This window comes from Schistocerca nitens, chromosome 1 (assembly GCF_023898315.1).
Source record: "Schistocerca nitens isolate TAMUIC-IGC-003100 chromosome 1, iqSchNite1.1, whole genome shotgun sequence".
Lineage (NCBI taxonomy): Eukaryota > Metazoa > Arthropoda > Insecta > Orthoptera > Acrididae > Schistocerca > Schistocerca nitens.
This window is the reverse complement of record NC_064614.1, coordinates 704,694,855-704,718,651: the sequence shown is the minus strand read 5'-3', so window position 1 is coordinate 704,718,651 and position 23,797 is coordinate 704,694,855. Positions and strand designations below refer to the sequence as shown.

The 23,797-nt window shown below is 38.0% G+C and overlaps 1 protein-coding gene across 3 annotated transcripts in view; it reads left to right on the top strand.

The window, feature by feature from the left end:
• The window catches only part of LOC126259706 (helicase domino), a 444,931-nt gene that overhangs the window by 279,991 nt on the left and 141,143 nt on the right, over positions 1 to 23,797 (top strand). For all 3 annotated transcript variants that reach the window (XM_049956690.1, XM_049956698.1, XM_049956682.1), the window contains exons 33-34: positions 4,142 to 4,386; positions 4,512 to 4,648. In XM_049956690.1, the coding sequence (XP_049812647.1) occupies positions 4,142 to 4,386; positions 4,512 to 4,648 (382 nt within the window). The remainder of the gene's footprint in view (positions 1 to 4,141; positions 4,387 to 4,511; positions 4,649 to 23,797) is intronic.

The following is a 23,797-nucleotide window of genomic DNA, read 5'->3' as shown; positions in this document are numbered from 1 at the left end:
GTAATGAGTTACTAGACTTGGACTAAAATATCCCAAAACATGAAGTCATTTCTTAGTTTCTGTGTAGCTATGAAGTCTAACCATGTATTTAACAATGGTTTCCTTTGACCATAAGTCTTAGAGGAGCTGTTTGGAATGCTCTGCGAGCACTTTTCACTCAACTGATGAACTTTCATCACTTTCAGTTTCTAATGAAGTACCATCACATTCTTCTTCACTTTCTGAACCAATAAATTGAATGTTAAACTCAGGACCACTGTAGCCATCCTTTTTTGAAAGCACTGCCTAAACAGCAATAGAGGAGAGAGTCTGATAGAGTGTGTTTTGTTGTCAAGTGTCCAACGCTGCACACAGTAAAGGTGGAGTCTAGTGGCAATTACCTCAACCAAAACGTAACTGCCAGGCAACAAATGTAGGGCCATTTGCTCTCTAGTGGCCAAATAGTTAACTGTCAGTGCTGAAGTGGATATACGAGAGTTTTAGTTTTCCAAAGGTCTGTTCTTAAGTTACGGAAGTATACTCACGATTTTAAGTGTCTATGAAATAATAAAAATAATTTAACTCGGGGTTTTATGTTAAGGGGTTAACTGAACACGGAATTATTTTTATGGCGTTTCTGTTGATGTAACAGATGTAGAAATGTATGAAATTCAATTTGAGAACACAGATTGTAGACAGTAGATAGTAGATAGTTAGAAAATTATACTTATCTTGCAATTCTTGTCACAGATAATGGTGGTTAGAAAATTAGTCTCGTCTTGCAATTCTTGTTGTCACAGATAATGTTCAGCTCCTTGTCCTGTAAAAAAAAAGGGGGGGGGGATAGGAATCACCTCTAGATGGAATTTCCACTTGAAGTGTTTCAACCATTAGTGTTCGATATCACTATGTTTCTGTCCATTCCTGCATAAAGACCAGTTAACCCTCCTAGTACCACAAGGGTCAATATTACCCCAAAACGACTATGGGAATGTACGTATATATCTCGCTTGTTTACAAAACTGTTATTTTCAAAATATATCACTTTCTCCCTCCGAGACAGTTGTATCCCATGATGTTTCATTCATTTTTATATTTACAACACATTAAAATTTTTACATGGTGTTTTGCACTGAGTACTCTTGGGTTCAGTATGATCCCATCTCATTTGTGTCCTGAAAGTAACATTTATGGAAATAGAAGGATGAATGTTATGGTGAACAGCTGTTCTACAAAACATCTGCAACAGTAAAAATAATATTTCCTGCTTACTTTTGTGCCAGTCATTAGTGTTTGTTTCATCAAATGTTGTTGTACTCTTTCCAGTACCACTGGGATCAATATAAGCACATTGTTTCGTCCAGTGTCAAAAGGGTAGGGGTCTTTAAATTGTTGCCAGGTCAGATGAATGGCGAATGGCGGGGAAATGGTAGCAAGGGACGGGAAAGGACACCAGGTGCACTCAGTGTGTATGCCTGGGGGCCTCTTTCAACATGTTGGAAGAGTTTGTTCCAGCATTCATTGAGGGAACAGTGTGCAACCAGCTGTAGACTGTGGCACATATTGGAACAAATGATACATATTGGAACAAATGATGCCTGCCAGCAACTGGCAGAGAAAATTGAGAAGACCAGCCTTGTGCATGGAGTTTCAATGAAGCTCACAATTTGCAGCATTGTCTCCAGAACTAATTGTGGCTCTTTGTTTCTGAGTTGAGTGGAAGGATGGAACCAGAGTCTTCTAAGGTTCTGTGAGAAGCTAGACTGCGAGTTCCTGGACTTGCTCCATAGGGTTGAGAACTGTAGGGTCACCCTAAAAGGATCAATTGTGCGCTACATGTAAGAGGCTGCTACTCAGGTAGCTGACTGTGTGTGGGGTGCACACAGGGGTTTTATAGATTCAGCGACTCTCCATCCAATCCATGTATCGATAGCTGTAGCAAACCCAGAATTGTCAGTGTAATAAAGAAAGAAATGCCTTTCATATGTGGGAGTATTAAAATCCTAATGGTTAACAGCCGAAGCATTCACAACAAAGTGGCAGAGTTTGAAGAGCACTTGAAAAACAGTGAAGCTCACATAACACTATGTAAAGGAAGCTGGTTGAAACCTGAATTTGATAGCAGTGAGGTTTTTGAGGAAAATTTAAATGTATATCAAAAGGCTAGGCAAATGGGAATTGAAGGTGGTGTATTTGTCACAGTAGACAAGAATCTCAAATCCCCCCAATATAAAAATTGAAACTGCATGTGAAATTTTTTGGGCAAGACTCAATATCAGTGATGGCTGTAAAATGACAATTGGATCCTTCTGTCACCTGCGAGACTCATTTCCTGATGCATCTGAAAACTTTAGAGAATACCTCAGTTCACTTGCCTGTAAGTTCCCCAATCGTACTGTAATCATCGGCGGAGACTTTAACCATCTAACAACCATAGTGGAAATTACAGTTTTGTTAGTGGTGTTCGTTATAAGACATACTGTGAAACATTACTAAATGCCTTCTCTGGAAACTACCTAGAACATATAATTACGAACCCCACTCTTTACGAAAATACTTTGACTCTAGTAGCAACAAACTGACCTAACCTCTTTGCGGGTGCCCACATTGAAACTGGTAACAGTGATCATGGCATACTTGTGAAAACAATGATTACCAAAGTACAAAGGACACCTGAAACGAGCAGAAAAATAAATATGTTCAGTAGTGTAATATCTCAATTAGTAACTTGAAACCTTCAGCACAAGGCAGGAGCATGTAGAGGAACTATGACTCAAGGTTAAAAGAATAGTTGACCATGCACTGGATACCTATGTATCCAGCAGAACAATTCATAATGGGAGGGAACCTCCAACATATACAGCTACCATAAAGAAACTTCTGTAGAAACAGAGATTACTGTATAATAGATGTAAAATAAAGCATTGGGCTGTACATAGAGAGATGCTGAATGAAACATGCTTGATTGCCAAGAAAGCAATGCTTGGTGCCTTCAGTGAGTACCATAGAGGACTATTGCCAAATGATATTCCACAAAACCCAAAGAAATTCTGGTCGTACACAAAGGCTGTTAGTGCCTCCAAGTTACAATCCAGTTCCTAGTGAATAAGATGAACTGAAATTAAGAAAAGCAAATCTAATATATTGCAGACACAATTGAGTATGATGGTGCAATGTTTAGGACTCTGGACTCACATTTGAAAGTAGAGGATTTCAAATACAGAGTGTACATAAAGTCCAGAAACACTTTCAATTATTTATTGCACAAGAACTATACGTTGTACAGATGTCATACATATTGCATTTTGAAGAGAAACTCTGAAAGTTATTTTTACAAACATTCGATATGTGAACCATGAGTGACCCGGCAGATGTCAATACAGTAATCGAATTCTTGCCATACCTGTCCCAGCATGGCTTCGTTGACTATGGCAGTCTCGTCCCGTATTCTCTCCTGGAGCTCTGCCATGTCACGTGGTAGAGGCGGTACACACACCAGATCTTTAATGTGTCCCCACAGAAAAAAGTCGCACGGAGTGAGGTTTGGTGATTGGGGAGGCCATTTCACGAAACAGCTGCCTCCTTCCGTAGCATGACCGATCCATCGATGCGGCAGCTCCATGTTCAGGTACCTACGAACTTCACGATGAAAATGGGGTGGAGCCCCATCCTGCTGAAAGATGAACGGAGAGTCCTGCATTTGAGGCATCAGCCATTGCTGCAATAGGGCAAGGTAGGAATATCCAGTGACAGTGCTCTCGGCGAAGAAGAATTCACTTCGCTCACACAGAGACGTCTGAAACTAACCTCAAGCCAAGAGCTAATCCATTCACCTCCATAACCATTCTCCCAGTAAGCTAATACAGCAAAGCATAACACAATAATCTTTGTGTAAATTGGAAAATTAGGAGAGGAGTACTGGGCAGATGTAGACTGTGAAGTAGGAAATGAATTGTGCTGTTACAGCTGAGTGAGTATTGCTGCCCATGAAAGGCAAATCTTAGGTTACAGATACCAAACTGTCGTGTGGTTTAACCAGTGATAAAGTTTCATTGCTGTGGAGCTCTTGGAGCAGAGTGGTAATTCCATTCTTCACTATTAAATTCTCCCTAGTGGGAAACTCACACAAGTCATCATGCCTGTGTAAACTTTTATTTTACAGCTCGGCGGCCGCATAAAATGCGGCACAGAGAAGATTCCGTGTACGCACCACGTTCTCTGTTTGATCGACCTTCTCCTGCTCTTCTGAAAATGCGAAGAGACATGAAATTACAGAAGTATCGTGGTGGCACGGTACGCCCCATGTTATCCATTTCCAGCCTCAAGCCAGCAGCTACTGTGAAGCAAATAGCTGAACCAGAGCATGTGCCAGAATGGCATATTCATGAGGAATGGGCTCTTTTACAGGTTTATTCTACTTCCATCTTATCCATTTCTTAAATTGTAACTTTAGTGAAATTATTAGTACTGTGTAAATTACAGCTGCAAAACATGTCCCTAATGTACATAACTACATTAATCTGTTATTTCAGGCTGTTCAGAGCTTCTTGCAATTACCGTTGAACTTGATGGTACTTTCACCAGCACATACACCAAATTGGGATATGGTATCAGATATTGTAAACAATGTTTCTTGTACATATCGGTCTCCAAAGCAGTGCCGAAATAGGTAAGTCGTGTATATTCTTATTGAAATTATAGATGAAGTGTAAATGAAAAGGGCAAAATACCAACCAGCAGTTATTACAAGTATAGAGGAAAAGTGACCATACTTAACACATGCACGAATTGCAGTTATGTCAGCTTGAATATAGAGGAAGGAATAATATATTCAGAGCAAATATTCAGTCTCTGAATTATTATGAGCTGCAGTGATGAGGGAGGGTGCATGTGGTGTGGTGAGGAGGGGATGGGAGGGGGGAGGGGATTGTAGATAAGTGGTGAAAAAGGAAGAACCAGTCGATCAGGAAATTACATTGTACCTGGAAAAATCAGCAAACTCTCAGGGGATTTCAGGAATTTCATCAAATCTCAGGGAATTCTGCATTTTTGACCTAGCATTGAAATCCTCCTCTTTTTTTTCCACAAATTTTAAAATACTTAATATCTTGAAGTGTGTTAATTGTGTGAATATTATTCTCTATAAATTATTGATGTTTAAAAACTGTAGTTAAACTGCTGCTTATAGCTAGTATATAGCTCAGCCGAGAGGAAAGAAAAGTCATTCCCCACTCACCATTAATTTATCAGGAGCTTCTTGATACCATCTTCCTCCTCACACCTGGAATTCTCAGGGAGTTCCCCCCCACCCCCCCCCCCCACCCCCCCACAAGTTCGAGTAGCCACCCTGAAGTTGGAACCTCTTGAAGAGGAATAATCAGAGATACACAGATGTATAAGGTTATGAGACCATACATGCTTGGACTGTGGGGACATAATATGAATTTTAACCAGAATGTATTTGACCCTTTCTATTTTTAAACATATTTTTCTTTTAATTAATCTCATTGTAGTTTACCTACTTTAAATCTTCCATAGCTCCAAAAAATTTAAATTAATCAAACACTACCTTCTCAGTCTCACAAAACAGTTCCTATTCTTTCTCAGACAGATGTTCATTTGGTCTTATTTATATTTGATGAGTTTGAATGACACTACTTAATGAACAGTTGTATACAAAGTGCATCTGAAAAGTTTGGTGAAAGGTCTCAGAAAATAAATGCATAGAAAATATATTTACTGGCCTTCAAAGTAATTACTGTTGTCTACAACACACTTCTATATAGGTTGTAAAGGTGTTGCAAACTGTCACTAATCACTTCTTGCAGAACTATGTGAAACACTGAGCTCGCATGTTGTTGGATATCAACAATATCTGTAGGCTCAACTTTCTCGCATGATGCAAAGTGACAACTTTCTTGCATGATGCAAAGTGACTGTTCTACAGCACCCTCCTTATTCTTCCAATTTGGCATCTGTTTGTTGCCCCTCCTTAAATGAGCCTTGAAAGGCTTATTCTTTGCAGATGTTGCACATGACCCGAGGTGCTTCGAGTGATATCACAAGAAGTGTTTCCTAACAGTTTCTAACAGCTTTACAACTGATGTTTGGCATGTGGTGTCACTAATGGTTATTACTTTGAAAGCTAATGAAGGTATTTTGATATTAACCTTTTATTTCCTTTATTTTCAGGTGAGCCTTGTAGATTCCATAACACTGTAAGAGAAATGCTTACCAGTGATCTTTGTGAGAAAATAAATTACTTTCCATCCCTGATATGTTTTTCAAAATTCCAAATGCAGACACCATTCTTTTCTGTGAGGAATTGTCATAATTTTGGGACTCATCTTGTACACTGTTTCTCGACAATTCAATGCAGTGTTGCCTGGGACACCTGTACAAATTGATCCATTGTAGAATGATGATTTTCCAGTACTCTTTTATTCACATACTTTTCTTCTTCTTGTTCCTTCTCTCCTCATTACTGACATTTGTGTGTCTTCCTGAAACGCATTGATTATGCTGATTTTTTTTTTCTTTTTTGTCTTCCCCCCCCCCCCCCCCCCCTTCTTCTTCTTCACTCATTTCAGAAGACCCAAAATTTTCACACAGTTCACAATATAATTCAACTGTGTTATACTTTTTCTCACTGAGAAACCATATGCATTGTTTGTTTTTGCAGTCATTGTAAATCAATGTCATGCAAGAAAAATGCAATAAACATATGAACTGTTGCTACCCACACACACGTGATTTGTGCCTGCTACTGCTTACATGCTAGCTGATCACCACAGGAAGTCATAATTTTAACCAATCGATCCTTACTTTTGAGACTCTAATAAACTAAACTCTGCCCAAACAGGCCATGAAGGCCCAAGGGTACCGACCAGCCGCTATGTCATCCTCAGCCCATAGGTGTCACTGGATGCAGTTATGTAGGGGTGTGTGGTCATCACACCACTCTCCTGGCCGTATCTCAGTTTATGAGACTCGCTACTTCTCAATCAAACAGCTCCTCAGTTTGCCTCACAAGGGCTTGGCACCCCACTTGCCAAAAGCGCTCCCCAGACAGGACGGTCGCCTATGCAGGTGCTGATGCAGCCCGACAGTGCTTAACTTCAGTGATCTCACACTTTAGTGTTATCACTGTTGCGAAGCCATTGGCACTTTTGAGACTCAGCAATTTATATTTGGATGAACATCCTGTAAAATCTCTGTAAGTGCTCCAAGACAGGTACAAATATGTACATCAGTAAGATAGATTACACTGTTATAGAATATATACTGTAAAGTAACATGTTTACTGTGACCACTTCATTATTTACATCACTTTAGTTCCCTCTGTCATCCCTATGCCTTGAATTGGTACTGGCCTCAAAGTATGTACGTGGTTTCTATTACAGGGAGTGACAGAAGACACTTTGCAATTCAGGGAAAATAAATATATGTATAAAAGTACACAGGTTGCCATTTTACTGTAGCTTATTTTGAGCAAAAAGGAACTTGAGTAGCAATCTTGAATGTTGTTGCGCTTCTCAGTATTGTTCATGAACTTGACAATCATTTGAGGTGCAATACCAACAGCTTCTTCTTTTATCACTTTGTTAAGACCGTCAGAGATAGGGAATATTATTCATGAGGCGGGACTTTTTTACAATGAAACTGTGCATTATCATCATAATAATTGAGGATTTTACCCAACTGTGGCTGTAAAAAGTTCTGTAACATTGCCAGTAATGATTACTGTTTACTGTAATACTGTTGTCCTGAAAGAAGTGTGTATCCACCACACCAAAGTTAAAAATGCACACCACACTCACTTTGAGCCCATGAGCTGCTTATTCCTAAAGGTTACCCTGAGACCAACATTGGAAGTTCTATTTGTTTACTTTGCACTATACCCTATGCCAGTAAAATCTGTTATGCAGACATAAAAAAGGTCTTGACATAAATTTTCAAAATCATTTGTCTTTGTTTCTTTGTACAATCATCTCTATTTTGTAGAAATACATTCGCAGATCTCAGTAGAGACTTTTACACTCTCATTTCCATTTGATAATTGTTTAGAATGTCTTGAGGATTTGTGAATTAAAACCATGACAACTGCCACATTTTCTTACAGTGCCGTTGTGTGAGATCAGGCAGGATATCAGTTTCAATGCAGGAACTATTTGTGTAAAGTTTGATCACCAACACTAAATTATTTTGTTACCAGGAACTCTTACCCCCCAAAGTGAATGTGAAATGTATACATTGTTCCTATATTAGATGCGACCAACATTCTACAGACCACACCATGATGTACACTGAAAATCACATGCACACTACCATTTGATGCACTCCCCACTACTATAATTCCTCATCCTAAGCTTCTTTCGGAGTTGGAGTGGGACATGAGAAAAATAAGGGCAAAAAGTGTAGAAAATTTGAAATGAAGGAGGGAGGTGACAGTGGGAGATGTTACAGCAAAAATTTTATCAATAGTGAGCTACCTACAGTAGAAGAATAAAGGTACGTTAAGAAAGAAAATTGTTATATGTTAATCATATATAAAGTGACTTATTGTGCTTGTAAAAAAATGCTCACTATTGGCAAAACAACTCGGTCATGCATGACGAGATGAAAGAGTTTGCAGATAACACTGGTCTGCTGTCACATAATGAAATTTGTTTTATGCTCATGTACTGAGACCTTTTAGAGAAGAAAATGTTAATTTACTGAATATTTGATCAATTTTCTGATTGGATTGAGAACTTCCTACTTCTCAACAAGAAGAAATTATCAAATGTAAAGGTAGCTTTTAAACAACCTGCTGAATAATAATGCCAACATCATGAGGCTGTTTTCAGATAATGATGTGTAGTAAAATGCAAAAAGCTCTCAGAGACGAGTGACAGCCGACCCTTGACGCAGACAAAAGTAACATATTGGATTATTCAGCTGCATTGTTACAATCTTCCACTGAATCTAAATAAACTGTAAAACATTAAAATGGGAGTGTATTTTTCCGGAGTGATTTAGGGAGTAATGAACACTTGGAAGTAGTGGAGAAAGCAGATTCCAGAGGAAACGTAATTTGTTTGTGAAGTAGGTAGCTAACAGCTCCTGAAACTAATTTAAGGTATTAATCATGGGTCTGAGAGTCTTACTATGTAATATAAATTGAGGATATGTAAAAGATTCACAAGAGAGCATCACATTTTGTGGCAGAAAAACTTTTACCGAATGGTGCGACAGTTCGTCAGTGTATATAAACTGAAGGAGCGTGCTTTGAGTGGAGATCAAAGTTTTTAGAAAAAATTACAATTTGACACAATTTTCTGAAGCTTTCAGAGTAGCCCTTCATCAGTAAGACAGAGAAACCAATTTCTCGTTTTGTGTTTATTAGAGCATTAATTAGATTCTGTTGTTTTTACTTTGTGATACTTGTCCAAAGCCCAGTGATTCTTCATCAAAACCACATCCCATGACTTCTGTGTGTGTGTGTTTTTATCATCAGCACCTCAAAATGCAACAATAAGTAGAGCAGTTCAATCTCATCTCTTCTATCACTACCTCATCTGTGTCTCATAACCAGAACTTTTCTATGACTTGATTGTCCAATCCCGTTTTTCCCTTGTGTGTGTCACTATGACTCTCTCTCTCTCTCTCTCTCTCTCTCTCTCTCCACCCTCCCCCCTTCTCCCTTTTCCCCCTCTCTAACTCCCTTACTCCCCCTCCCCCCTCTCTATTCCCCTCATTCCCCCTTCCCCTCCCTCCCCCTTTCCCTCCCTTCTTATTTCTGTCTGTTCCTTCAATTATTACTTTTTATCACAACTCTGTTTGGATTGTTTGTGTTATTTAGTGAATTCTTTTCTGTCTCTTCTTGTCAATTTTTACTTTCTGAAATTGATATTTCCTTTTGACTCCATTATGTATACATGTGTGTATAATTTTATCTACAGCAGTTTTTCCCCCTTTTCCCCACGATACACATGCTATGCTTCATGTTTCTCATAATAAATATCTGTTAACTTCCAATTTTCCCCATTTTTGTTTGTGAACAAGTACTTAGTATTTCCATTTTGCTATTGAGGTCTCACAGATGTACATATGCTACGTTTGGTCCATTAATTCTTGGTTACTTTTTCTGTGGTTTAATGCCTATGACATGATACAATGCTGAAACATTTTATTAGAAATATGCTGTGGTTTTATTTAAAAATAATCCAAAATGAAATGACAACCACGTGAAATAAAACAGCAACAGCCTGATAGATAGTTAACAAAGCTAAAAAATGTGTCCGCTTTCATTCCTATCAATAAACCTGCCACTATCTATAAATTACGTTTCCCCCCCCCCTCACCCCCCCCCTCCTCTTACTTTTTTTCTGTGAAGTAATTTAATATTAAATTTATACCGTGGAAACTCCAGGTTGTAATATCAACAATATTATGAAAAGAGTAGACTGGTACTCACCATAAAGATGATATGTGGAGTTGCAGATGGGCACAAGATAAGGGCTGTTAGACATTTAGATTTGGCCAACATGTTTTTCAGAAAAGTAAACACAAACACATTCACACAAGCAAGCTCAACCCACATGACTGCTATCTCTTGCATTTCTGACTGGAATGCAGTTGTCATGTGGGATGAAAGTGGTAATCTGGAGTGGGGTGGGAAAGAGGGAAGTATAGCAGGATCTGGGTGGGAGAGGGGGGAGGGGGGGGGGGGGGGGAAGAAAAGAGCACTGTTTGGTGGAGCATGCAGGAACCAGAAGGTGACATGACCAGACTGCCAGATACAGCATTAGGAGGCTGTGGGGCAAGTAACAGGTGGGGGCAGAGAAGGAAAGGAGCAGGAAAGATTGGCAAGTGCGTTGGCAGAGGGCAGTATTCAAATGAGGGTGATAGGATGGAGGGGGCAAAGCTGCTGTGTGAAGGGTTCAACTTGTGATAACCTACTGTTCCCATGACCTGCCGTTCAACAGTTTCTGCCCCCTCTGTAGTACCACCTCATCCCTATTCCATCCCCTATCTCTCATTGTGTGCCACCGTCTGCCAATGCATCTTTCCATCTTCCCCTTCCCTGCTTCTCTCCATCTCTGCCCCCCTAGCACCTGGCAGTGTTGTTATGCCACCTTCTAGTGCATACACACTCCACCAGACAGTGCTCTTCTCCACATCTGTACTCTGCTTCTCCTTCCCTGCCCCCCTCCAGACTGCTGCTTTTGTCCCGTGTGTGTGTGTGTGTGTGTGTGTGTGTGTGTGTGTGTGTTTTGCTTTATGGAGAAAGCTTTGGCTGAAAGCTAAATGTGTAACAGTCTTTTCATTGTGCCTGTTTGCAACTCATGTTATCTTCATGGTGAGTAGTGATCTGTCCTTTTCCTAGTATGGTTAATATTAAATTTGTCAGTTACAATATTATTTAGGTACCAGATTCAAAGGCAGCAATAGTACAGTAGTCACACATTAAAGGACAATAGTTATTATCACCTGTTTGCATAATTATTGGTCCACTGGTGCCTTATCTTCTGTTTTAGCAAAGGATTGATTGTAGTTGAAGTTTAATTTTGGATTAATTTATTTCTATGTAATGTATACTTTACTATTATTTGTTTTCGCATGGTTTAGAAGCTTTAACAATAGCCAATAAGGACTTCTAAACATGTTATGTTCTTTACTATTGCATTTTCCTGACAATTAATGAATAATTTGTATCCGAAAAAATGTCATGATTTTGTTTCCACTGAAAGCAGGATTACTGCAACCTGACTAAGTTGTAAATTATGCACCACCTAAGGAGTGAGTAAGAAGTAAAAAATGATAATACACAGAATAAATTTTGTGGGAAGAACAGTTTTATATAATATTTCTGAAAAGTTTAAAGGAATTATTGCTGATGGGTTACCATATTTTAATGAACATACAGCAGAGAACTAGAGAGACAAAAACTTCGTTGGTCACTAGATTCTTAAGTAATAGGAATTAAGTAAACAATTAAGGAATTAAGTAAAGGATTACAGGCTTGCATAAACTGTTTAAATAACACCAGTCTACAGAACGTGAATATCAGTGTCAAACTGACGCAACAGTATTGCAATAATTGTTGTTGGCACATTACATATACTGATGTATGCGTGTTCACTTTTTGGCTCTAAATATTGCAATCATACTATGGTCACTGGGTGTATGAATTGCAGAAGCCTTGTGTTGCCCACTTGGAAACAATATGTCCAGTTAGTGTTGATGTTGCATTGTTAATACTCATTTTGTTTTGTTACTGTTTAGGTTAATAGGACAGTGTGCATAATGATTTTTAAGATTAAACAGATGAATTTATCTCTGAATAAAACAGTTAAGCAGTGAACTGTTATCCAGGAATTCCAGCTTAAAGGGCTATATGTCAGAATCAGGTAGTCCCTGAATACTAGAGAGACATTTAGAAACTGACTGCATATTGAATGAAGACAGGAATACAAATAAGAAAGTGAAGCATGACAGTCTTGTATTGTGTGAAGATTTACTGGGAGCCCAGTAATTACTATGTTAATGTGTGGCAATCTGAAGTGATTGCTCTTATCAGCTGTGGTAATTTAACATCTTCAACATGCTCCACCACCACTAAGAATCTAAAATGTAGCAATCATCCACTGAGTAAAAATCTTCAGCAGTATCGGTCATTGAATCTACTGTGTGATAGCTGGTCACACAATTGGCACAGCGGTCTTATCTGAAATCTTCCCCATGAGCACCCATGCACTAGATGTGTGTGTGACCTTCCCATAATATGCTGATCGTTTATCTACAAAGTGGATCTACAATACTGCAACAAGTTGATAAAAAATGACAAATGCGAGGAAATCTGAGCGAGTTGTGACTTTTTTTGGACAACATAGTGGCATTTTGTGCCTAATCTTTAACAAGTATGCTACTGAATCACTAAGGTTTATATTTATTAGAAATGTTGTGCACTGATGTACCAAGCATCAAAACTTCTGTGTGGTAGCTGGATATAGTCACAAGTCGACATAGAAGTCTCATCTTAAACCTTCCCTGTGAGAACCAGCATCTCTCAGCAGCGGCTCTTGAAGACTACTTGTGGGTGGCAGCTATCATAGTCAAAAAGGTGGTACTGATTTTGTCTTCAAATAAAGAGGGAGAATATGAGGAAATTGCATCTTGGGTGAGCTACAATTGTTTACTGATTTTCCAAGATAACATTCTAGTAAGTAACCAAGTAAGAATGCAAATCATAAAGTAAATAATAGACACAACCTTGATCAACTAATGCAAGAAAAAGTGTAATTAATTGTCATTTAAGCAAGAAACAAGCAAGTAAATGACGAGTGGAAGAGACTACATGTCAAATTTTATTTCTGGGGAAGAAACAATGTCACATGAGACATACAAAAACGTGTATTGTCACCTGAAGTGCAGTAGATAAAACAAGGTGCATGTTGTCTATTGAAGTTAATTTAGTGTCAGTAGCTGATTAACTGGCATAAACATGGCAGTAGCTTGAGACTTGGAGCAATGTGTAATAGAATGAGAGAATATCTGGCAACATTATTTTTAGTGAGGAATCACTGATTAGCCCTACCAGGTAGTGTTCAATGGAAGAAAGGGTAGCAAGAAATACAAGTAATTTTAGAATGTCAGTTATGCTTTACAAGAATAACAATGTAAATGTTCTTGGGGAACTGCAGTGTCTAAAGTGAGAAACTGATCAAGTGTAAATATTAAGAATGAGGAAAATCTGATGTTCATGTGTAAACCACTAGTTTAGAATAGTAGCTCATACAGTACCATAAGTGAAAAAAAGTTCCACATTGTGCTTTAATAAAGGAGAAGAAAATTAAAAACCAATATTTCCAGACTTGTTCTTGTAGCAGTGTTCATATAGAGGAAAGACAGATGGTAAAGATTGGGCATGTAATGTTGCTTCTGTTAGGAGATACTGTCTGGAATGTTTGGTGACAGAAATTTAAGTGATACAAGTTTTTGTGGGATAATACAGGATATTTATAAGAAATGCCAAATCCATTAAAAGACACTGTGATTATGGTTTTTTCTTCGTAGCAGTAAATGTTAGCCTGTACTATCAAGAAAGGCTATTGTCTGTAGTGCTTTTCATTATTATCTGCAAGCAAAATAATAATAAGTGTCAAAGAAGAATTATGTATTGAAGTAAATCTGAGTATAAAACAAAAAATGAATTGATTCATTCTAAACTGCAGTGCATCACTGGCAAAAAGGAGGAAAAAAACATTAAGAAATGTTTGAGGAGCAGTTATAATTAGTAAAATGATGATCCTAATCTAACTGAACTTTTTAACCAAACCATAGATCAACTACAAGCATCACAAGGTGTGAAACAGCGGGCACTGATTTGATCATGAATTAATTGATTAATTTAATTTTAACTAGTGGATGTATTACAGGCATTTACTGCTTTCATTATGTCATGACAATAGAGAAAATTGAAAATGTTATGGACATCTTTTTGCTTTTATGAATATTGACTGATAGGAAAGTAAGATCTAGTCAGTGACAAAAAGTGTGATATAATCTCTACTGCTATTGCTGAATACAGCAATGAACATTTGGTGCATTTATTTTCACCATTCAGAAATAATGTTATCAAAATACCATCACATTTTAAAAATCATAAACTGCAATTCAGAAGCGTAAGATAAGGAAGTAAACAAATAAAAATAAATGACAAGTAGTTTAAGCAAGAGTTGGTAAAGACAGAATGTAAAACTCCAGCTAAAGAGAGAAAATGAAATAGAGAACCTGCAAGATGACACAGAAATGTCTATACTAAGACGACAGGACCCCAAAGGAAAGAATAACATTGCCAAAGAGAATCGATAAATGAGTGAAAAGGCTATAAAGGGAGAGGAAACTTACATACTTCTGAAAGGACATGGAAATAAGAGGTAAAAGCTAACATGCAGTAAAGAAGAAATATTTTAAAATTATCAGTGACACATAGATGTGATTCATTGGCCTTTCTTTGAGATCAAATGAGGTTGACTTCTTATGTATGCCAAGGATGAAGTGTGCATGTCTCTCATGCTAATACTTGGAAGCCTTGGACACCTATATTGTCATTATATGTGAAATTTGTTCTTGTTTGTGAAATGGTGGTCTTTAACTATTTTATCGTGCAGTTCTGTTGTCTGAAATGTAAACAACCAACCTTAAAATGCATGCTATGGTGGCATGTACTGATCTCTTTTTGTACACTGACGCATTAATCTGTAGTGATTAAAGTGTTGAGAAATGAATACTTATCAAATAACTGATACAGACACCACCTTTGCAAACCGTTTTACTTACATAACTACAACAAATAATGTGAAGAAGTTGAGGGAACAGTTGCAATAATACCCATCAGTACCAACAGCAAGAGGATAGTGTGGTTGTGTAACTCAGTGAACTAACTTTCATAAGTTTCATACATGCTACAAGACCAATTGTGCAAAAAAGTTGTGGTTAAGGAACTATATACGTGTGTAGCTTTCATAAAGCATGTTGCATATTTATTGATACCAGAATGGATGTTTGGATTACATTAATGTGCAGAAAATCATTTCAGACGAACAGCAAGCTGTTTCAACTGTTGTGCATATTATAAGATTGTTGCATTTCAGTGTAACAAAGTTGATATGTATTTTTCATCTCTATACAAAAAAAGAAGAGTCAGTTGATAAATTCCTTAAATAGTATTCCAAAATGTATATGATGATCAACAAATTAAGTTAGAAAAACATAGCAAATTTTTGAAAAATGCAATTCCACTGCAGAAACAGAAGATAACATGGTAAGAATTGCTTTAATCAAGTGTCACAGCATTCACAAGCACCGGATGTATGTCTAGAACTGTCAAGGACTGAATATTGTGCTAATTTTCATGTAATAATCACATGCAAAAAACTTCAAGATCTTGTATTTGACTGTCTATTACAACTATTTAGTATTCTGGACTAACTAATGCATTTAACTGGAAGCTAAAAGTATCATAAATGCAATAAATTTTCATGACAGAAAGCTGTTAAAAACATGGGAGAACATTTTGTAAGCAATGTTACATTGCTTTTGAAAGAGGATGTGCTTAAAGTCATTTCAGTAAACTCTGAGGTCAATTTGACAAAAAGTGGACATTCGTGATCACAGAGATATACCACAATGGCAGATTATAGCTGTTGTATTATAGGTAGTACAATTATACATGCAAAATTACCAAACAGCAGGTGACAAATAAAGGAAAAAAGTGCAGAAAGATGTGTACATTACCACAGATCAAATTGTGAAGCACAAAGAACACTATGTCAGCAGAAATACTACAGCTAGTAGTATTTACTACTGTGGTGTGAAGAAACAGCAATTGACCATAGTATCAAGTACATAGCGTCACGACTCCATAACTGAGCAGTCTGAGAATTATCATTTCATAATCATGGAGCAGGACATAATAGAAGAACAGGTGATTTGCATCAGGTTTCTTCATTGTGCTGTTGAAAGAAGGATGATAAACGTTTATTGTGAATGAACCTGTAGTGTTGATTATCAGTAAATTAATTTCTAACAATGAAACACAATTCAGAATAAGTCGTAGATGCATATGCAGGCCACTAAAATGTGTGTTATAAATACCAGTGGACTTAATCATAATATATGTAACATGTGTTCAGCAGTACACTAGGTTTCTTTTTCTTCTCTCATTTCAATCAATTTCTCAAGAATCATTTCATATTTTATAAATTTGAATACTTTTTGAAACACAATAGTCACACTTCCAATTTTTGTGTTAATGGAAATTATTTAATGTCCTACATATATTAAAATACTTGTGTAAGTAAAAACAAAAAATAGAATTGATTTCATTGTCATGACACAGTAGATACTTAAATTCATAGATATGGCAGTTACAGATAGTTTTATCAAGATAACTGAAATATTTAAATTGTAACAACATGTCAGACAGACACTGAATATCATCAATAATATTATAACAAGAAGTGAATGACATATCATTATATAGAAAATTCTCAAAATGGAATAATGAAGAGTCAGCCACCCCCCTTTAAAGTGGGCAATTTATTTATTTATTCATTCAAACAATTTTTTCCATAATTCTGCTGCTGACATCCTTATCATTAACTATCAACAGTTCTTTGTACTTGGAAGGTGCATCAGCAGCAAGTGACCCAGGTCTCATACCACAGGCAGAGAAAGTGCACTTCTTCAGTGTAGAAACCTAACTTCTGAATGGTTATATTGAAGCACAGCACTCACACCCTTGTTGTGTTCAGTTCCTGCCACAGTAGGTAAGGGAGGTCACATCCAACAGTAGGCACTTCTTTTGGAACCATGTCCAAGCTCTCTAGCTCAGTCCTTCATTCTTCCAGCTGATAGTTCTAATAAACATCTACTAGCATCTACTATGATCCACACAAGATGGAGGGAGATGGTTGGGGAAGTCTGCCTTCTGTCTTTGTCTTCCCCACACTTAATTCAATGTCTTTGTGCTTTGGAGTGGGTGCAATCCCAGTAATGAGTTTTGCTTCAGCCCTGAAATTGATTTCAGGCATCCCATCAAATTTACATTGAGTTGTTTACTATAGTGTCCACCTTCATCACATTCAATGGAAATGCTCCATAATTGGAACAGCTTATTCACTGGCAGAGACACACAGTACCACAACAGACATTTGCAGGAATCCTGGTCCAGCAATGCATTTCGCAACTGTCAGGGACATAATTATGTTTTTCCTAGAGCAGACATTAGCATTGATGTTGATGCTACGCTGCTTGAATGTCGGAGTGTGATCCTAGATAACTGGATTATTCCACCCCACTTCTCCATTAGAGAAATGGAAATTGCAAACCTGGCTTTGGAGTTAGTCTGATCGTACAGGGAGAAAAAATTCAGAGCTTGCATCAATTTATTTGTGATCTCTGTAAAGCTGAAGCCTCGAACTACCATGATGTATTGTCAGTGGGTCATATATGAATTTCCTGATGTGATGCAGCACATGCTGACCATGTACACACTGTGGCTCGCTAGCACCAAGACTCTTCCTAGTGGTAAACCATTATTGTGTTTCCTCTGCCTGTATTACTTGAACTGGAGACTGATACAGAATCTTCTGCTCTAAAGGACTACGCCAACTGACGATGTTAGATAGTGATCCTCATCATATCAAACAGGTTAATCAGTAGCTTCCTGTGCTTTCGGCTGTTATGTTAGTGAAGGGTTCTCAAGTGATCTTCTTTCACACAAAACTGTCTTCGTTATGTTTTTTCATGTTTAGCATCTGGCAAGTACATGATTTTCCAGGTCAGAAATCTGTTTCCTGATTATTTAATTTCTCTTCCAGAATATTTGTGATTCATTGGAGCATCTGTCCTTCATGGGCCTAAAAGCATGCAAAGCAATAACACAGATTGGAAATGGTTTAGTTAATTTCATTCCTTTCTTTGTTTCTACAAAGTGACCACACTAATCGTTCTCCAAGCCTTTGGGGTGTGCAAGTAGGTAATACACGTGTTCATCGTGTTTAGGAACCATTTGGCAAAAGTTCTGTGCAATTATAAAAAACATTTCATTAACACTAACCACTCTGTTTGACTTGATGTTAGAAATGGCCAGCTCAAATTCAATCACAATGAATTTGCAGTTTAAAAGGAAAAAGGTGTATCCTGCAGCTTAGTAATCTTTTATCATACTTTAACACTTAAATGAATCCATATTGAAACTGTGATTGGAAATAAATCTTCATTCTGCCATTACAGATGTGACTGTTGAAGATAGACAGCTGTGTAACTCACATTTAGTCCCACAATATCTGTCCAGTTATGAACTTATGGCCATAATAGCTCTGGCTATTGGCTCTGTTTGAAGCTTCTATGATTTTTGTTAATGGAAGCTTGTATGCACATAGCCTTGGTTATTGATATAACCGTAATTAAGTATGGTAGCACTGTTCTCTTTGATTCTTGTAGGTAGGCCCTTTCTTTGACTCATTAGAATGAATATTTTATTGCACAAGAAACTTGACACTGTTTTGAAACATACTAACAAATTGTAACAATAATGTGGAAATTCCTGGATTGAATAAAACGTAAAACAAGTGAAAGGGAAATACCCTCCTGCACTGGATTGATGTGTGGCGCACAGGCATATGACAGAAAATGGTATTCATTAGCTTTTGAGCTCTGGCTCTTTTTCGAGCAAAAGTACACACACGAGCATGCAGGCAGCTGAATGTATGTTCCTGCAACTGTGACAAGACTGATTTTTCCAGACTGATTAATCAGTCATGCTGTGGCCACCAGTCTCTCTCTCTCTCATACTTCTTAAACTCCATAGAGATATTTTGCTATACCATATGTGACTACCACCTCCAAGGAAAAACGAAATGGCAGAGGAAATACTTTTTCAGAGTTTATTAGATCTCTTGCAGAATGAGTCTTTCACCTCTTCCATGGAATACATTGATGACAAAAGTCATGGGATACCTCATAATATTGTGTCGGACCTCCCTTTGCCCAGCATTGTGTGGCAACTTGATGTGGCACAGATTCGACAAGTTGTCGGAAGTTCCCTGCAGAAATATTGAGCTACTCTGCCTCTGTTTCTCGTTATGTCTCGTAACTGTTTGATGGCATTCATGTTGGGCAATGTGGGTGGCCAAATCAGTTGCTGCAATTGTCCAGAATCTAAACACAGCCCACACCATTATGGAGCCACCACCAGTTTCACAGTGCCTTGTTGACATCTTGGGTCCATGGCGTTGTGGACTTTGCACCATGCTTGAACCCTACCATCAGTTTTCACCAACTGAAATTGGGACTCATCTGACCAGGCCGTGGTTTTCCAGTTGTCTAGGGTCTAATCAGTACGGTCACAAGCCTCGGAAAGGCACTGCAGGAGATGTTGTGCTGTTAACAAAGGCACTTATGTTGGTCGTTTGCCGCTATAACCCATTAACGCCCAATTTCGCTGCACTGTCCTAACGGGTATATTCATTGTATGACCTACATTGATTTATGCCGCTATTTCACATAGTGTTGCTTGTCTGTTAGCACTGACAACTCTACGTAAACGCCGCTGCTCACGGTTACTAAGCGAATGCTGTCAGCCACTGCATTGTTTGTGGTGAGAGTTAATGCCTGAATGTTGCCATTCTCAGCACAGTCTTGACACCATGCGTTTCTGAATATTGAATTCCCAAGCAATTTCCAGTATGGAATGTCCCATGCATCTAGCTCCAACAGCCAATTCACATTCATAGTCTCTTAATTCCCATTGTGTGGCCATAATCATTTCAGAAACTGTTTCACATTAATCACCTGAGTACAAATGACAGCTCTGGCAATGCACTGCCCTTTTATACCTTGTGTATGCAATCCTATCGCCATCTGTATATCTGCAAATTGCTATTCCATGACTTTTCTCACCTCAGTCTATATACTCTATTATGAAATACCCTGACATTAAAACTATATACTCTGGGCTGTGATTTGAACCTCGAGATCACCTTTCATAGGTAACAGTCTCACTTACAGAGACTCCAAGTACACTTCATCACCCAACCTGAAGTTTTAGTCTGACTTTAACCCCATTAAGAGCATTACCGCAAGAGCGCAGGTTGTGGTTCTAGTCGTGTGCTGGTACACAGTTGTCAGAGAAATTGAATGTCTGGTGCTTTAAACAAAACATTTGGAGGTAATATTCTGGTTTCATAAGATGTGGAAGAAAACGAGTATTATTACATTAAATTAGACTTCTTTGCATCTGCTTTCCATGTTAACATTTTAAGATAATTTTTCATCTTGTATCTTCTCAATTTTCTTCACAGCTGTATGCCCAAAATCGTCTAGATACTCACTCTAGTATGAGACCTTTTAATTTTTTTGACAAGTACCAAGGCAGTGTTTGGTATGAGCCTGGTACACCATATGTACACTTTTGGTGGATTTGAAAAGGGGGCGTAGTGAGAAGAGGAAGCAATCCTCACCTCACACAAGCTGTGTCATGAGGAGGGAATAAGCTCCACCTTCTTTGAAAGCAATGCAGATGCCATACTTGTACTTTGTGGTTTATAGACTGTGTCTACAAAGACAGAAGTGACAACAAGGAGCTAATAAAGATTTGAATGTTTTGTTGAAGCCAAAATATATCAGTGGAGTGAAACAGCATTCAACAGCAGTTACTACAGTGCTGCTGCCTACAGTATCATTTGATTGTCCAAGGTTGGCAGTCACCAGGCACAAAGCACTAATGCCCCAAATTTTTCCAACTACTGCAAATTTAAAACTAAGTAATGCCGATGTCAAAATAAGTACACATAGTATGTTCTGTGTGGGCTTAGATATTTATATTCCACTTGGATTATCATAATGACAAAAAAAAACTAGGTGATTAATCAGATGTGTCATCTGGCAACTGTGGCAGTCTTGGGAATTTTTTTTTCCCCCCTACCCATGCACACTTAGATAAAATGTAGTGATGAATAGTATATGGCAAAAGATAGATTATGACACATTGAGTTGCCAACAGGCACAACTAAAAGACTCTTACATTCGAATCCAAGCTGCCAGAGACGGCGTTCATTTGTGCAAGAAGTGTGCTTGCTTTTGTGAATGAATGTATTATGTGTTTCCTTTCCTCAAGAAGGCTCTGACTGAAACCTAATATGTAATAATTTTTTTGTTGTGCCTGTCTGCAATTCAACATGTCATCTTTCAGTAAGTAGCAATCTATCCTTTTCCAACTCAAGAGTTTCCATTGTTTGACATAGAAATAAATCTTGCACCATGTAATCCATCATATCAGCTACTGTACAACAATTTATAAGCTTTACTACCTTAACAGAAAGCTGTTACCCCATTATTAATGTGGTATTAATGAAAGAGTTGAATAGCATTTCTGTGATTTTACATATTCTGTTTTCTGTGTTGACCAAGTTGAGATCGTTTGGCTGAAGAATTCCCTTGAATCCAGCTCACACTTGTGTAGTAGTGCTTTTCTAGCTTCCTCATTGTGATATTCTTATCCTTCTCTGTTATGGTTGTGATCTTTTGTAGGGAATTACTTTGTCACTAGACTGTCAATACTTTTACAGAACAGACATGTTCATTCCTTTAAGGACCAGTGCACCAAACCTTTGTTGGTTCGTTACATGGTAGTGATTTTTAGCAGAAAGAAATTGTGAAACTTGACACTACAATTTTATGAAAGCCTTTAGATTTTCAGGTACTAATTATAAATTAGAAGTTATCATTCCCAATCAGAAATAAGGCCCTTCTCCCGTCCTCTTGCAAATAAGGGAAAGACACTGACTGGCAATAAAAGAAATTACATATACACTGTCCAGAAAAAGGAATCATATCTTATTTGAGTGAAAATCTTGTTTTCTTTAGGACTTGGTCATATATACAGTGGTATAGTCTACACTGTTAAGTACTTTCAGTTTCTGTCATCAAGGTGCTCATCTTGTTCAGTTCACTCTTTATATTTCAGTACAATGCAGACAGGAAAATTAAAGAGACCTTTGGATATAAGAGAACCACTTGCATGAACACCAAGAGCTCAGATGGAAACCCATTTCTAAGCAAAGAAGGGAAAGCAGAAAGGTGGAAGGAATATATAGAAGGCCTATACAAGGGCAATATACTTGAGGACAATATTATGGAAATGGAAGAGGATGTAGATGAATATGAAATGGGAGATACGATACTGCGTGAAGAGTTTGACAGAGCAAAGAAAGACCTGAGTTGAAACAAGGCCCCCGGAGTAGACAACATTCCATTGGAACTACTGACGGCCTGGGGAGAGCCAGTCCTGACAAAACTCTACCATCTGGTGAGCAAGATGTATGAAACAAGCGAAATACCCTCAGACTTCAAGAAGAATATAATAATTCCAATCCCAAAGAAAGCAGGTGTTGACAGATATGAAAATTACTGAACTATCAGTTTAATAAGTCACAGCTGCAAAATACTAACGCGAATTCTTTACAGAAGAATGGAAAAACTAGTAGAAGCCGACCTCGGGGAAGATCAGTTTGGATTCCGTAGAAATGTTGGAACACGTGAGGCAATACTAACCTTACGACTCACCTTAGAAGCTAGATTAAGGAAGGGCAAACCTACATTTCTACCATTTGTAGACTTAGAGAAAGCTTTTGACAATGTTGACTGGAATACTCTCTTTCAAATTCTGATGGTGGCAGGGGTCAAATACAGGGAGCGAAAGGCTATTTACAATTTGTACAGAAACCAGATGGCAGTTATAAGAATCGAAGGGCATGAAAGGGAAGCAGTGGTTGGGAAGGGAGTGAGACAGGGTTGTAGCCTATCCCCAATGTTATTCAATCTGTATATTGAGCAAGCAGTGAAGGAAACAAAAGAAAAATTCGGAGTAGGTATTAAAATCCAGGGAGAAGAAATAAAAACTTTGAGGTTCGCCGATGACATTGTAATTCTGTCAGAGACGGCAAAGGACTTGGAAGAGCAGTTGAACAGAATGGATAGTGTCTTGAAAGGAGGATATAAGGTGAACATCAACAAAAGCAAAACGAGGATAATGGAATGTAGTCGAATTAAGTCGGGTGATGCTGAGGGAATTAGATTAGGAAATGAGACACTTAAAGTAGTAAAGGAGTTTTGCTATTTGGGGAGCAAAATAACTGATGATGGTCGAAGTAGAGAGGATATAAAATGTAGACTGGCAATGGCAAGGAAAGCGTTTCTGAAGAAGAGAAATTTGTTAACATTGAGTATAGATTTAAGTGTCAGGAAGTCATTTCTGAAAGTATTT